The sequence below is a fragment of the Lemur catta genome, chromosome 14 (assembly GCF_020740605.2).
Source record: "Lemur catta isolate mLemCat1 chromosome 14, mLemCat1.pri, whole genome shotgun sequence".
Taxonomy (NCBI): domain Eukaryota; kingdom Metazoa; phylum Chordata; class Mammalia; order Primates; family Lemuridae; genus Lemur; species Lemur catta.
This window is the reverse complement of record NC_059141.1, coordinates 49,492,823-49,509,709: the sequence shown is the minus strand read 5'-3', so window position 1 is coordinate 49,509,709 and position 16,887 is coordinate 49,492,823. Positions and strand designations below refer to the sequence as shown.

Genomic DNA, 16,887 nt, shown 5'->3' with positions numbered 1-16,887 from the left:
TTAATTTTCATTCAATAAGCAAAAAACACACTAAAAAGAAGCTTCAAATGATCTATACTTAGTTATAATAGGATAAGAAGAGTCATCATTTTATATACTCAAATCACTGTCATAAAAAAATACTTATGTTTTAGTTAGCTCTACAATTCTACAAGGGTAGTACTGGTCAATAGAATGAAGGAAAAACATCTCATTGAAGATGGATAAAGCATGCATACAAGAAAATATAAAAAGATATATATCAAAGTATGAGGAATATTCTGGGAGAAGGGGGACATGGAAAGGTCTTAAATTCTATGTACTGCTGGTTTTTTTCTCCCCATTAACCAATATGCTATTTTTATAATACTTGTAAAGATGTAGAAATATTATGATATAGAAAAAAAATCTTGTGTTCACAGTAGATTCTTAAATGGAAAAAGCAGGTTAGAAAATAATATCCAGCATGTTATTTGTCTATCTGTTCACTTTCTTTGATATGTTCTCCTAAACTTTTTTAAGTTTATAACCTGAATATGTATCATTTGTATAACCAGGAAAAATTAATTTTAAAAAATAATAATTCTTTTTTACAAAGAGAGGACCTTTTATAGGGGCAGGGAGTAAACTAATGTTTCAGTCTTTGGGAATACACTGTATTTTTTTTTACAGATTTAAAAATACTAAAAATGAGACTGGGCGCAGTGTCTCATGTCTGTAATCCTAGCACTTTGGGAGGCCACGGCAAGGATTGCTTGAGGCCAGGAGTTCAAGACCAGCCTGAGCAAGAGCAAGACCTTGACCCGTCTCTACAAAAAATAGAAAAATTAGTCAGGCATAGTGGCATGCACCTATAGGCAGAAGGATCCCTTGAACCCAGGGGTTTGAGGTTGCAGTGAGCTATGATAACGCCACTGCACTCTAGCCTGGCGACAGAGTGAGATCCTGTCTCAACTGATCAATCAATCAATCAATAAAAAAATAGAAAATTTTAAATACAAAAACAACACAAACCAAAAAATAGTAAGACTTACCAATTGAAGTAAAAAAGCCTGGATGTGCTGAAGACTGGGGAAGTAGAATCCCTACAATTAAAATATACCAGATCATGCTGGAAGATTTAATTTTACAGGTTCACACGCCTATAAGAGAGAAATACAGCCATTACTTAAAAAAAAGGGGGGGGGGATGTTCTTTACCTATTCTTTCTATGAACAAAGTGAAAGTCAGACTCCAAGGTTGTCCATAGAATTAATGTTAATTCTTATAAATTATTTAATAATTTAATAGCTACTATCTTATTCTTCATATAGAGTACTACCTTGATATTTCACATTAGAGAAAAATGTGCATGTTTATCACCTGATAATTTATGCTTAAAAATTCAAGCTGAGTTTTTCTCCTTAGTTACTATTAAAATTAGAGTAACTGAACAATAGTGGCTCTTTTGTACAACCTGAAAAATAATTTTCTCTGTGATCTAGATCCAAACCATCAATTTCCCATAAAAATATACCAATTTGTTAAATATTACCAATGTATTTTATCTTTTATTTTATTTTTTATTTAATTTTTTGAGACAGAGTGTCACTTTGTTGACCTGGCTAGAGTGCGTGCCATGGCATCAGTCTAGTTCACAGCAACCTCGAGCTCTGGGCGCAAGGGATCCTCTTGCCTCAGCCTCCCAAGTAGCTGGGACTACAGGCACACGCTACCACATCCAGCTAATTTTTGTTTCTATTTTAGCTGCCCAACTAATTTTTTCTATTTTTAGTAGAGATGGGATCTCCCTCTTGCTCAAGCTGGTCTCGAACTCCCGACCTCCAGCAATCCTCCCATCTTGGCCTCCCAGAGTGCTAGGATTACAGGCATGAGCCACCCCACCTGGCCCACCAATGCATTTTAAAGATGTTATAGTATGTGTTAAAGTAAAAAGATTTCAGAGGTTTCTGTTTAATCCTTAAAACTTCTAAATTGCTCCGTCTTTTCTCTATATGGCTTTAAATATTAAAATAAATTCAATTAAAAGCTGTAGATGTGGGGGCAATGAAAATGTTCTAAAACTGGCCAGGTGCAGTGGCGCCGGCCTATAGTCCCAGCTACTCCAGAGCATGACGTGGATGGCTTGAGCCCAGGAGTTGGAGGCTAGACTCGGCAACAAAGCAAGATCCCGTCTTTTAAAAAATAAACACATAAGTAAAGTAAAATAGACTGTGGTTGAACAACTCTGAGAGACTACTGAAAACCACTGAACCATGAATATTAAATGGGTGAACTGTATGGTATATGAATTATGTCTCAATAATGCTGTTTTTTGTTTTTGTCTTTGTTGGAGGGGAAGGGGGAAATCTTGCTAAGTTGCCCAGGCTGTACTCAAATTTCTTGGCTCAAAGGATCCTCCTCCCTCAGCCTCCTGAGTAGCTGGAACTACAGGCAGGCCACCGTGCCCAGCTTTTTTTTTTAAGTTGTAGAGAATCCAAAATGAATAAATAGCCCTGTCCATTTAAACTAGTAATTTCTCTCAAAGAACCTAGTATTGAGTTTTCTTATCTACTATGTCCTACGTAAAAAATCTTAGCCTAAGACTTGGCTGTCGCTGTTTATTTTTTCCTTTTTTAAAATCTGGCAGCAAAGCCCTTCTGTCTTTTTTCTCTATGTCCCTGGTAGCATTGTCTCTTCTAATGAGGATTTGTCATGGCAGATGAGGATATCAACTAACCAACAGAAAGGCTTTACCCCACTTTCCCAGATGCCCTGCTAGCACTCTTCTCTTACTCCTTCTTCTCCACCATAAACATGGACTTTATGTCTTTCTTATTACCTTACAGAAGAATAAGCTAACATTACAGTATAGTCTGCCCCAGTAACAGGATCCTATTGGTAACTCTGGCTTGAGCAGGCACCTCGGACTCTTGCCATGTGACTTGAGCTAAACCAACAGGTTCAAGTCCACATCGAAAGCTCCTTATTCCACAAAAGCTGAAAAATAACCCCACTTTCCCCCTAACTTGAATCTCAATAAAAATAGATCACCACAAAAACTGACTTTCTGAAAGTACTCTTAAATCTCTTCCCTCAAGTTAGCTGCAAACTTCCAGATACTTCCAGAACCACAAGTAGTGAAATACACTGCTCTCTTGGCTGCCTTACAGTGATTTTGGGAAGGTTTCTAGAATATAGCAGATGTAGACACTTCCTCTCCTGGGCTCCTGCCAAAGCACAAGCTTTTTCAAAATGCTGGGCTGTCTGAACAGTCTAGCATTTTCTGTTTAAACAGATTTCTATCATAATTTGCTTCATAAGTAAATGCTATTTCCAGAAAATACAAATGTTTTTGCTGTACTAACAAAAGGCAAATCACAAATGTTGTCTAAACTTTTTAACTCTGATGAGAGTTTAGATTTGTCAGATAAGAGGTTATTTTTTCATTGCTAAAATATATTTTGTCACTAAAGTTTGTCATCTTTCATTGTCTTTAAACTGCACAATGAATCAAGAACTATTAGCCTACAGAAATAACTAAAAAGGGCCGGGCGCGGTGGCTCACGCCTGTAATCCTAGCACTCTGGGAAGCCGAGGCGGGCGGATTGCTTGAGCTCGAGTTCAAGACCAGCCTGAGCAAGAGCGAGACCCCGTCTCTACTAAAAATACAAAGAAATTAGCTGGACAATTAAAAATATATATAGAAAAAATTAGCCAGGCATGGTGGTGCATGCCTGTAGTCCCAGCTACTCAGGAGGCTGAGGCAGGAGGATTGCTTGAGCCCAGGAGTTTGAGGTTGCTGTGAGCTAGGTTGACGCCATGGCACTGTAGCCTGGGCAACAGAGCGAGACTGTGTCTCAAAAAAAAAAAAAAAAAGAAAAAAAGAAAAGAAAGAAAAGAAGGAAAGAAAGAAAGAAAGAAAGAACTAAAAAGAAGCTTAAGATGCATTTTTCTTCAAGTATAACAGCTTGAAAATATTTTAAATATGAGAGAGCTTATATAAAAATTCAAAACATTAATCATATGAATAAATATAGCTTTACCTTACATCATGCTTCAAAATAAATTCTAGATGGATTAAACAGTTATAATCAACAAAATAAAAAAATAACATCAAAAGAAAAGTTATTGGATCTCTAAAAGCAGAGAATGTCTAAACTCAAAAATGAGAAAACAACATATCAAAAGCTAGATGGAATGTAAATACAAAATAATTTCAGTTTATATGTCGAAAAAAACCCTGTAAACTATAAACTAGGAAACTAAAGAAAACAGAACTCTTTTAAAAGCTCATACAAATCAATATTTAAAAAAACACTAAAGATGCTAATTTAAAATAATGGATAAAGAATTTGGAATGTCACAAAAACAAACCATAAATAGTGAAACCAAAAAAAAATGCTCAAACTTATTAGTAATTAATGACATAAAAAATTAAAATTCAATACCATTTTTGCCCATCAAATGAACAATTAAACAATTAAAACTGTCTAATGATGTTGTTATACGTCAAAAAACTTAAACATATCCTTTAACTTATGAAGTGAAAAAATAAGATTTAAAAATTAACATCATACAACCCTGGTGGACTCTACACTGAATGAGATTAAGTTTTCATTATCTTGACAGGAAGTTGTAAATAAATCCATACTGATCAAAACAAAGAAAAAAATAACATCATAATATGACCATAAAAATATCCAAGAAAATATACAGAGGAAATTCACCAAAATGTAATTGTCTCTGGATAGCAGAACATTAGGTGATTTTTTTTCTATATCTCTATATTTTCCAGATGTTCTGTAGTATATTTTTATACTGAAAAAAAATTAACTTCATACAAAATAATAAACCTAAAACATCAACTCTCAGATTAAGGCACTCCAAATCTTTTAAGATAACTACTCTCTAACAATACGTAACTAAGAAATACTGTTAAGTTTGAGTATGTTCCACTTTCTAACTCAACAAACCTCCAGATTTCTCTTTCTCTCCTTCTCAAAGATACCTAAGCCTATTTGAAAGCAACCCAATTATCTAGTAGTGAACTACACTGCCAAAGTAGCACACTTTCTCATCCTTTCCTCCTATGGACAGGCATATGACCCAGGCCAGACCAGTCATTGAGCCTCATCCCCATGAACATAATGGTTGAGGGATGGGCTTGTGAGTGGTAGAAAGCAGCTCCTGCTGGAGTTGCTAAGCTCCTAGGCGTGAATTTGGAGCTGCCCTGTGACCATACTTCCAACTTATCTAGGATCTATAAACAGGACAAAGTCATGCAGAGACAAGCAGTTCCAACCCCTAGGGCCCTGATTCTTCGCAACTATTGCTTTGAATCTGTGAGCTATCCTAATAATCTCCCAACCCAGCTAAGAGAGCCTGTAAATTCCTTTTTTCTTAAGCTAGCTTAAGATGGATTTCTGTCACCTGCAATAGAAGTGACCCATACAGCATTACTCCATACTAACCAAAGTTAATAACAACGAAGACAGACCTATATAGCAGTGGTTCTCAAACTTTAGCTATATCAGAATCACCTAAAGGTCTGAGGAGTCTAGATAATTTGCACAAGTTGCCAGGTGATACTGATGCTGCTGGTCTAAGGATCACACATTGAGAACCACTGGATACAAACACCCCCTTGGTATCACCTCTCCCTGTAAAATAGATTTTACTTCAATTTATCTTATGTAAAAATATAACTGAATTTAGGCTGGGCGTGGTGGCTCATGCCTGTAATCCTAGCACTATGGGATGCTGCTGGTCTAAGGATCACACATTGAGAACCACTGGATACAAACACCCCCTTGGTATCACCTCTCCCTGTAAAATAGATTTTACTTCAATTTATCTTATGTAAAAATATAACTGAATTTAGGCTGGGCGTGGTGGCTCATGCCTGTAATCCTAGCACTATGGGAGGCCGAGGAGGGAGGATCGCTCAAGGTCAGGAGTTCAAGACCAGCCTCAGCAGGAGTGAGACACCGTCTCTACTAAAAACAGAAAGAAATGATCTAGACGGCTATTTTTTTCTGTATATAGAAAAAAATTAGCCGGGCACGGTGGCACATGCCTGTAGTTCCAGCTACTCGGGAGGCTGAGGCAGAAGGATCGCTTGAACCCAGGAATTTGAGGTTGCTGTGCGCTAGGCTGACGCCATGGCACTCTAGCCCGGGCAACAGAGTGAACTCTGTCTCAAAAAAATATATATATATATAATTGAATTTCTAATTACTCTAATACTATGTCTCATTTACCCACATTCATTTAGAGAAGCCTTAAGTGGCATGTTAATTGGCAAGCATCTTTATCAATCACAGGTTTTTAAAACAATGGTTTCCTTACGTATGATGTCTCACTTCCATTTACTTGCACCTTCATTCAGATAGCAACTTGCAAAGCAAATCATTATAGAGCATCTAAGAATCAAGTATTATCCCAAAAGACATAACGGCTTTATCAAGAATAGTAAGCTACAAATGCCTACTGTTCTAAATCTTCAAACAACCTTGAAAGAGAATTTAAATGGGTCAAAGTGGATGCAATCTTAAACATCATCCCTGAGAAGACTTGCCTTCATTTAAAAAAAAAAAAAAAAAAAAAAAGACAAAAGAGGGAGGGAGAGAAGAAGACAAGGAATGAAAACAAAACCCAAGCATCAAAGATCCAAAGATAATTTATATACTGGAATAAAATTTAGTGCTGTAACAGTATGGATAAGTTATTGATAATATTTTGGTTCTTGGTTGGATGGTAGATTCATGAGTGTTTATTACATAATTTTGTAACATACATGTATGTTGCATATAATGTTTGGTATGCAGTTTATATTTTTAAAACTATAAAAAAAACAGTATGGAAGAAATCTTACTGGGAAGTATTAATATATTCTCAGGTAGGCCTGGATAAAAATAAAATGCAAAGTGTACTATTTATCCAAACACAAAAATTTCCTACAGTCCGTCTAGGAAAGTCCAGTCTCATACCCTCAACAGGTCAATCAAACCTGGGAACAGATCTTAAAACAGTTCTACTACACTGCAAATACAGATGGTCCCCAACTTATGACAGTTTGACTTACGATTTTTCAACTTTACAATGGTGCATTCAGTAAAAAACCGTACCTCAAGTACCCTACATCCATCCATTGTTTTTCACTTTCGGTATGGTATTCAATAAACTACATGAGATATTCAACATTTTATCATAAAATAGGTTTTGTGTTAGATGATTTTGCCGAACAGTGAGCTAATGTAAGTGTTCTGTTCTTAGCACATTTAAGGAAGGCTAGGCTAAGCTATGATGTTCAGTAGCTTAGGTGTATTAAATGCATTTTCAACTTACAACATTTTTAACTTACAATTGGTTTATTGGCATGTAACCCCCTCGTAAGTCAAGGAACATCTGTATTTACAAAACTGAGCTATCAGGAGTCATTGAATTTTAAGTACAAGTTACTCAATGAATTACTAGAACAGGGCACCTGGCAAATAATTCTACTAGTCTTTCAGTCTAACATCTTTCTTCCAAGAAAAAGTTGCAACATTTTCAAAAGTTTGTTTTTCCCAGACAAATCATTCCAAAGTTTGTAAGGCAACTAAAGAATTTTTTTTTTAAGGCTAGTTAAGTAAAGCAGTAGGAGTGGAGAAGAAACAAAGAAATTTTTAATAGGTTATGATCAATTAGTTGTGAACACTACTGCATTCAGATCAGCCAAGAATGCTTCATATTCTAACCTAAATGTTCGCTAAAAATTTTCCACAATGGTCATTTTAATAGCCTCTCCACACCTTCTACACTTGATTCAAAACTTGTCTTTTAGAAGGTTCCAGCTTTAAGTTTATTTTTCCTCATACAGATCCCTTATTCAATCGCTGGTCCTCCTGACATCTGTGTTCAGACTTTCATCTTTCTGACAGTTTTCACAGTCAACACAAAAGACCAACATGAATTCAGGCTTCTAATTCAGGACACAACAATGTGCTATATATCAAGACTTGGCCATGTCTTTTCCATCTAAGCAGGATGTATCTTCCAAGACAAATGAGTGATTACTGATAGAACTAGTTATATTTATGTTTTCTAACTCTATAATCCCTCTGCAAATTGCCATTTAACTTAACTCCATGAATTCCAGTAATACTTCTGCTCTCAAAGAGAGTGAGATACATGTCTAGTACTCAAGGATCTGATGGACAAGTGCTTTAATGCTATGACCAACTTTTCTATCAAAAACTCAGAAATCATGCTAGCTTCTTTCCCACTGAGCAGTGAGCCCAGTTGTTGGCATAATTCTAATTCAGTAGCATTTCACTAAGCCAAGATGTTACCCTTAACGGAAAGTGCTACATACACGGGCCATCTTTGGGAAGTTCTTCCAAAGTCCTAAGTTTTCCATGTCAGAAAGAACCTCAAGATAAGATCATGTCGAAAACACACACCTGTTTTTGCCAATGGCACCGCCACCATTCCTTTTCTCTTTCTTCCCTTTTACCTTTTTTGCCATCCTATTCTACCTTTAATTCATTCCCATAGGTTGAGCAGTCATGTTACATACAGCATGATACTTCTCTCTAATCAAGTGGCTATTCAAAGTTCTTTCCTGGAAATTTTGGAAATGAAACTGAGAAAGAAATGGCAGTTACTCTTTGAATTATTGAACTATATAAATAAAGCTCAAGCGAACTTAGGGACCAGGTTTTGTCACATAGGTCAAAAAAGTGGATGAGGCTTATGTGGAAAGATTAAAATGTGAAATAGATATACGCAAAAGAAAAAAGATAAGAGAGAAGAAAATGTTCTGATATTCCAGTTATTCTTCAAGTCTAATCACATTCCTGACCTCAGTTCTTAAGACAACTCCCTTTCCCCACAGTAATTCAATGAATTCCTCTATGTACGAGTTGGGTTTCTGTTTAACCCAAGATTATCAATTAATATAGTTTCTCCCATCAACCCTGTAGGTAATAGTTTTATAGTCAAATAAATAATAAGGTAAATAATTCTTAGGTATTTATCCCTCTCTACTCCGTATCACCAAAATGCAATATTTCTCAATGCTATTGTTTTTGCTTGATTGTCAGAGATCGAATAAATCCTGCATCTATATCAGAGAAACAGAGTTTATGAATAAATGTGATTTTAATCCACTTTTTAAAAGATTTAAACCAGAATTTGAATTCACATTTGGAGTTAAATAAACTCAATGTTTCAAGTTTCTGTTTGAACTAGGAAAAGCCAGGTTCCCCTAAACAAATAATGCAGGCTAATGGACGACGTTTGAGAAAGAAATAAATCTTATTACTATTAAAATGGTACCATTCTTCACTGACTTTTCTTTTCTTTTTTTTTTTTTTGAGACAGAGTCTCACTCTGTTGCCCGGGCTAGAGTGAGTGCCGTGGCGTCAGCCTAGCTCACAGCAACCTCAAACTCCTGGGCTCAAGCGATCCTCCTGCCTCAGCCTCCCGAGTAGCTGGGACTACAGGCATGTGCCACCATCCCTGGCTAATTTTTTCTATATATATTTTTAGTTGTCCATATAATTTCTTTCTATTTTTAGTAGAGATGGGGTCTCGCTCTTGCTCAGGCTGGTCTCGAACTCCTGAGCTCAAACCATCCTGCCGCCTCGGCCTCCCAGAGTGCTAGGATTACAGGTGTGAGCCACCGCGCCCGGCCTTCACTGACTTTTAAACTGTATGATATACCTCTCAACTATTTCAAACACCTGAGGTTAGAAATACATACATTTCCAAAAGGTCAGGATTCTTGTTCCCAGGATAGAAAATCTAAAAATTTACCATCAGTGATATTAAGAGCCCTCCAAATGAGTAAGACTCGGTGGTGCCTTTAACAGGAATTAGAATAAGCAAAAAGGTAAAGTGTCAAAATATGAAGCCAAACGTGACCTCCAACAAGTAATAAAAAAAGCAATAAATTTTTTAAAAGCAATTTTTGTCTTTTCTTTTTTTTTTTTTTTTTGAGGCAGGGTCTCTCTCTGTCACCCATGATAGACTGCAGTGGCATCATCATAGTCATTGCAGCCTCCAACTCCTGGGTTCAAGTGATCCTCCTCTTGTCTCAGCCTTCCGAGTAGCTGGAACTACCCTCGCATGCCACCACACCTAAACCCAGCTAATTTTTTTTTAATTCTTTGTATAAACAGTGTCTTGCTGTTGCCCAGGCTGGCCTCAAACTCCTGGCCTTAAGTGATCCTCCCCGTCAGCCTCCCAAAGTGCTAGGATTACATGCATGGGCCACCACGCCTGGCCAAAAGCAGTAATATAAATGAAAGTGACTTGGATTATACTTGACACATAGAAGACACTTAAGAAATGCGAATTACTCTTCTACGTGGGGCAAGAACTCAAGAATAGCTGGATTTGTTGCCAACGGTGTCTCAAGTGACATGGAAAAGAAAAAGACTTGGAGAAGTAGGAAGCCTAGGCCCTGGGCTAAGACAGTGAGGAGGAACAAGTAGCCCAGACTATTAGAAGACAAGTGCAAACCCTTTATACTTTAGGACTATGACAGGGAAAAGAGAATGGACAGAGGCAATGGAAGGGAGGAAAGAAAGGAAGTGAACATTAAATTATACATATGTTTCTTGATGTTGCTTATAGCTGCTGGTATTTCCAAATATCAACACAGTCTAAATACTTCTCATTTTATGAAAGAACTTTCAATATCTTCTTTTGCTTTTATAAACTGGTTATAATAATGAAATTATGTGTATATCATAACATGAATATCAATAAATATTGGTTAGAAGCAGGTCCCGGAGGTGTGCACCTGTAGTCCCAGGTATTCGGGAGGCTGAGGCTGGAGGATTGCTTGAGCCTGGAAGTTCAAGAGCAGCCTGGGCAACACAGGGAGAACATGTCTCAAAAAATAATAATAGACAGATAAACAAATATTGGTTAGATAGAGTAAACCAAAAACCAGCAGTAACATAAAAAAGCAGCAATCCTTTTAAACTCTTAAAACTAGGTTTGTTTTCTAATTTGGAGAGTGCTAACTATATATGTGCGGGACTTTTAAAATCTAATTTCTTAGTTTAAAGACTACATTTGCATACATATATAAAATTTTTTAAACTTTATACAGTAATTAAAAGAAATTAAAAATGTTAACAATTGAGAAGTAGGATCACAGACAATTTTCTCTTCATTCAACATTTACATTTTCTTTAATTAACATAATTAATAAAATTTTAATTTAAAAAAATTTCTATTTCTATAAATAAACAAGTAAGCTAAAAAACCAAAAGTCAAAGTATATAGATTAAGTCAAATCATAGAGTTAGCAAAACCCAAATGGTAACTACACAGCTTTACTTTATAAACTGGCATAGTATCACCATCAATCCCTCTTGCTCCAAAACAAATTCTGCCTACTTTTGATTTAAACAAAATCTTAATAAGACAACTTTGGTTTCTTCATCACCCCAACGATACAAGTGGAAAGTAAAGAATTTTCTATTCTATGCATTTTAAATTTCTTAAACTTAAATAAGGAATACGAAGTGAAGGCAAATGACTCCAAAAGCACAAATTGCCAATAAAACTTCAAGACTGAATTTTTGAAGCAGTTATACTACTTGAAAAATGATCCTTTTTTAAAAAAATGGCATTCCCTTTAGAAAATGACCTTTATTATACAAATAATAACCAGTCCCTGGAAGCAATAAAAAACAAAACAAGCTCATCAGCAAGAGCAACAATAAGTTAATTACCTGGCAATAAACTTAAGAAAACTTTAAATTTACCCTAAAATTAACTGAAAATGGATCAAAGACCATTCTGAAGTTAAAAACAATAAACCTCTTATAAAAAAAATATAGGTATAAATCTTTAAAACTTTGGACTAGGCAATTAGGCATAACACCTAGGTAATAGCTTCCTAGCTATAACACTTTAAGCACAAGAAGACAAAGAAAGAAACAGACAAATTGGACTTTGCCAAAATTTAAAACTTTTGTGCTTCAGGAAAGTGAAGATAACAGACAGAATGGGGAAAAAGAATTTGCAAATCATATTTCTCTTAAAGGTTTAGTAATATTTAAATATATAAAGAACTCAGAACTCAACAATAAAAATATCCAGTTAAAAAATGGGCAAAGCATTTGAACAGACATTTCTCCAAAGAAAATGTACAAATGGCCAAGAAGTCCATGAAAAGACACTCAACATCAATAGTCACTACAGAAATGCAAATCAATACCACAATGAGATACCACTGCACAGCCACTTGAACAGCTATAAAAAAAAAATGACACAGCTGGGTGCGGTGGCTCACGCCTGTAATTCCAGCACTATGGGAGGCCGAGGCAGGTGGATCATTTGAGCTCAGGAGTTCGAGACCAGCCTGAGCAAGAGCGAGACCCCGTCTCTACTAAAAATAGAAAGAAATGATTTGGACAGCTAAAAATATATATAGAAAAAAAAATTAGCCGGGCATGGTGGCTCATGCCTGTAGTCCCAGCTATTTGGGAGGCTGAGGCAGGAGGATCGCTTGAGCCCAGGAGTTTGAGGTTGCTGTGAGCAAGGCTGATGCCACGGCACTCACTCTAGCCCGGGCAACAGAATGAGATTGTCTCAAAAAAAAAAAAAAAAAAATGACAAGCCAGGCACTGTAACTGTGCCTGTAGTCCCAGCTACCTGGGAGGCTGAGAGACGGGAGGAATGCTTGAGTGCAGGAGTTGGAAGTTGCAGTGCACCGTGATTGCACCTGTGAATAGCCACTGCACACCACTGTGTGACACAGTGAAGATCACATCTTAAAAAAAAAAATGACTACAAGTATTGACAAAGATGTGGAGAAACTGGAACTCTTGTACACTGCTGGTGGGAATGTAAAGTGATGTAGCTGGTCTGGAAAACAGTTCTTCAGTTCCTCAAAAATGCTAAACATAAAGTAACATATAGCCAAGAAATTTCACTCATAGGTACATACCCCAAAGAAATGAAAACACACGTCCACACAAAAACTTTTGCATAAATGTTCATAGCAATGTTATTCATAATAGCCAAAAAGGTGGAAATCACTCAAATGTCCATTAGTGTGTAAACAAAATGTGGTATATATCCATGCTATGGATATTATTCATCCATAAACAGAAATGAAGTACTTTCAATGCTACAACGCAAATGAACATTGAAAACTTTATGCTAAGTAAAATAATCTATAGAGACAAAAAGTAAATTAGTGGGGTGGGGTAGGGAGAATGGAAGTAACTGCTAATGGGTCTGGGATTTCTTTTTGGAGTGATGAAAATGTTCTAAAATTGATTGTTATGATGGCTGCATGATTGTGAACATATTAAAAGGCATTGAAATATATACTTTAAAGCATAAATTGACACATAAATTATTACTCAATAAAGCTGTTAAAAAATAAAGAAGAAATCAACATAAGTTCTCAGTTTACTTGGGTAAATATCTAGGAGTGGGAATGCTGTGTCATATGGTAAGTGACATAAAAGTTTTTTACCTTCATAAAAAACTGCCAGACGTTTTTCCAAAGTTTGCCCTGCCATCAGCAATGGATGAAAGTTCCAATTGCTCACCAGCATTTTGTATTTTCAGGGCTTTTCCCTTAGTTTTCTTAAGTTTCTTAATCTTCTCAATAGGTATATAGTGGTATCTCATTATGATTTTTTTTTTTTTTAGACAGAGTCTCGCTCTATCACCTGGGTTAGAGTGCAGTGGCAACATGGTAGCTCACTGCAACCTCAAACACCTGGGCTCAAGTGATCCTCCTGCCTCAGCCTTCCTCCTGAATAGCTGGGACTATAGTCTCGCATCGTGATGCCCGGCTAATTTTTCTATTTTTTAGTACAGATGGTGTCTCTCTCTTGCTCATGCTGGTCTTGAACTCCTAAGCTCAGGCAATCCTCCCACCTCAGCCTCCCAGAGTGCTAGGATTACAGGTGTGAGCCACTGCAACTGCTCATTCATTATGATTTTAATTTGCAATTCCATAATTACGAAAATGTTTAACATCTCCTGGTATGCTGGTTTGATGTCCATATACCTTTGATAAAGTGTCTGCTCAAATCTTTTGCTAAATTTTTTGGTGTTTTTCTTTTTTTTGACACAGGGTATCATTCTGTTGTCCAGGCTGGAGTGCAGTGGTGCAATCACAGCTCACTGCAACCTTCAACTCCTGGGCTCAAGTGATCCCCCTGCCTCAGCCTCCTGAGTAGCTGGAACTACTACATTCAGCTTTTTAAAAATTTTTTTTTGTAGAGATGGGGTCTTGCTATGTTGCCCAGGCTGGTATCAAACTCCTGGCCTCAAGTAATCCTCCCACCTCAGCCTGCCAAAGTGCTGGGATCACAGGCATGTGCCACTGCGCTTGGCCCCTTTTGCTGTTTTTAATTAGGTTGTGGACTTATTGAATGTTTTGAGTTCTTTATATAGTCTAATTTTTGTCAGATATGTGATAGGGGAATAGTTTCTCCCAGTCTGTGACTTGTCTTTTCATTCCCCCAACATTGTGTTTGGAAGAACACAAGTTCTTAATTTGGATGAACTCTAATTTATCAGCTTTTTCATTTATGCATCACGATCTTGGTGTCATATCCAAGAAATCTCTGCTTGACCTGAGGGCAAAAAGATTTTTGTCCTATGTTTTCTTCTAAATATTTTATAGCTGTAGGTTTTACCCTCAAAGATTTATGAACCATTCTGAACTAATTTTTGCATAAAGTGTGAGGTACACAGTGAGTCTGTAATAAAGAAAATGATTCTGGTTGGGCACAGTGGCTCATGCCTGTAATCCTAGCACTTTGGGAGGCTGAGGTAGGACTGCTTGAGCCCAAGAGTTTGAGACCAGCCTGGGCAACACAGTGAGACTTCATCTCTACAAAAAATATATACATATATATTAGCTGGGTATGGTGGTCCACCTGTAGTCCCAGCTATTCAGAAGGCTGAAGCAGGAGGATCATTTGAACCCATGAGTTCAAGGCTACAGCGAGCTACAATCACGCCACTGCATTCCAGCCTGAGTAACACAGCTGAGACTCTGTCTCTAAGGAAAAAAAGAAAGAAAAAGATTCTGTTTTCTATTTTGATGTTTGAAGGCTGACTGCTTTCAAGTTCCACCCCTTTCCTCCTTTTGTCCCTGTCCCATATCTCAGTAAGTCTGTAAGAAAGCCCAGCCATTCCTTCCCTTGGTGTCGGTGGGAAGTTCAAACCAGGTAAATCCTACACATGTGAACCATCACACAAGTTCCACCTCCTAGTCACAAATAAAAACCACCCTGTTTCAATCTTGATTCATTCTCAACTAAACGTAAGCCCTTGTCCTTGAGGAATCCTTTTGCTGTGTGCATAATCTTAATTTCATATTCACTGGTGCCTCTGTGTCATTTTCCCCAACAATTATATAAATTCCTGGCCAGGGTGCTGCCCAGTGTCCAACAGGGGATACTGGGTATCCAAATAAAACATTCTTTTTTTTCTTCTTTGCATATGGACATCCAACTGTTTCAGACTATCCTCTCTCAACCCAATTACCTTTATATTTTGCCAAAAATGAATTGACTATTTTTATGTTTGGATTCTCTATTTTGTTCCATTGAACTGTATGTTTATCTTTTCTCCAGTACCACACTGTCTTGCTTATTGTAGCTTTAAAGTGAGTCGAAATCAGGTAGTGTGAGTCTTCCAATTTTGTTGTTCTTTTTAAAAATTGTTCTAGCTTTTCTAGTTCCTTTGCTTTTCCATATTAATTTTAGAATCAGCTCATCAGTTTCTATAAGAAATCCTGCTGGGATCTGAACTAATTGCATTGAATCTATAGATCAGTTTCAGAAGAACAGATATCTTAATATTGAGTCTTTCTATCCATGAACATAGTATAATCAGTGTTTTATAATTTTCAGTGTATAAATCTCAAACATATTTTATAAAGTTAATATTAGAATTTTTTATTTTAATTTCTAATTATTCATTACCAGTATATAGAAATGCAATTGATTGTTATATATTGACCTTCTATCCTGCAACCTTGCTGAATTTACTTATTCACTAGAGCCTTTTTGAATAGTCTTTTGGATTTTCCACATAGACATGTTATCTGTGAATAAAGATTGCTCTTCAAAACACACTGTTAAAAGAATAAAGACAAGCCAGCAACTGGGAAAAAATATTTCCCTATCACATACCATCTAGCTATTCCATTCCTAGACATTTACCCAAGAGAAAATATGTCCCCCCAAAGACTTGTACATGAACGCTCATAGCAGCATTATTTATAATAGTCAAAAACTGGAAACAACCCAATTGTCCTTCATCTTGTAAATGGATAAAATTATACTATATTCATACAATGTAATACTATTCAGCAATAAAAAGGTATGAACAAGTAACGACATGGATGAATCTCAAATTATGCTAAATGTAAGAAGCAGTTACATCCCCACAAAAAATAGTCTATACTACATGATTCCATTTTTATTAAATTCTAGAAAATACAAACTAATCTTAAGTGACAGAAAGAGATCAATGATCACCTGGGGATGAGGTGAAAGCAATAAGGAGGGATTACAGTCATGAAGATACTCTTAAGAGTGATGGATAGGTTCCTTATCTTGATTGTGTTGACATTTTTGTGAGCAGATATTCTGTCAAACTTATCAAATTGTACACTATAAATATGTGCAACTTATGTCAATTATACTCAATAGGCTGGGTGCAGTGGCTCACGCCTGTAATCCTAGCCCTCTGGGAAGCCAAGGCAGGAGGATTGCTTGAGGTCAGGAGTTCAAGATCAGTCTGAGAAAGAGCCTGACCCCTTCTCTACCAAAAATAGAAAAATGAGCCAGACGTGGTGGCACATGCTTGTTGTCACAGCTACTCAAGAGGCTAGGGCATGGCCAAGCGAGGTGGCTCACGCCTGTAATCCTAACACTCTGG

General features: G+C 36.7%; 1 protein-coding gene across 4 annotated transcripts in view; it reads right to left on the bottom strand.

Moving 5' to 3' along the window:
• P4HA1 (prolyl 4-hydroxylase subunit alpha 1) overlaps positions 1 to 16,887 on the bottom strand; it is a 74,804-nt gene that overhangs the window by 51,151 nt on the left and 6,766 nt on the right. For 2 of the 4 annotated variants that reach the window (XM_045569182.1, XM_045569181.1), the window contains exon 2: positions 1,014 to 1,121. The exons of 1 other annotated variant lie outside the window; for it this stretch is intronic. In XM_045569182.1, coding sequence (XP_045425138.1) covers positions 1,014 to 1,089 — 76 coding nt within the window. In that variant the 5' untranslated portion in view covers positions 1,090 to 1,121. The remainder of the gene's footprint in view (positions 1 to 1,013; positions 1,122 to 16,887) is intronic. One more of the 4 variants, XM_045569183.1, reaches the window with a different exon arrangement.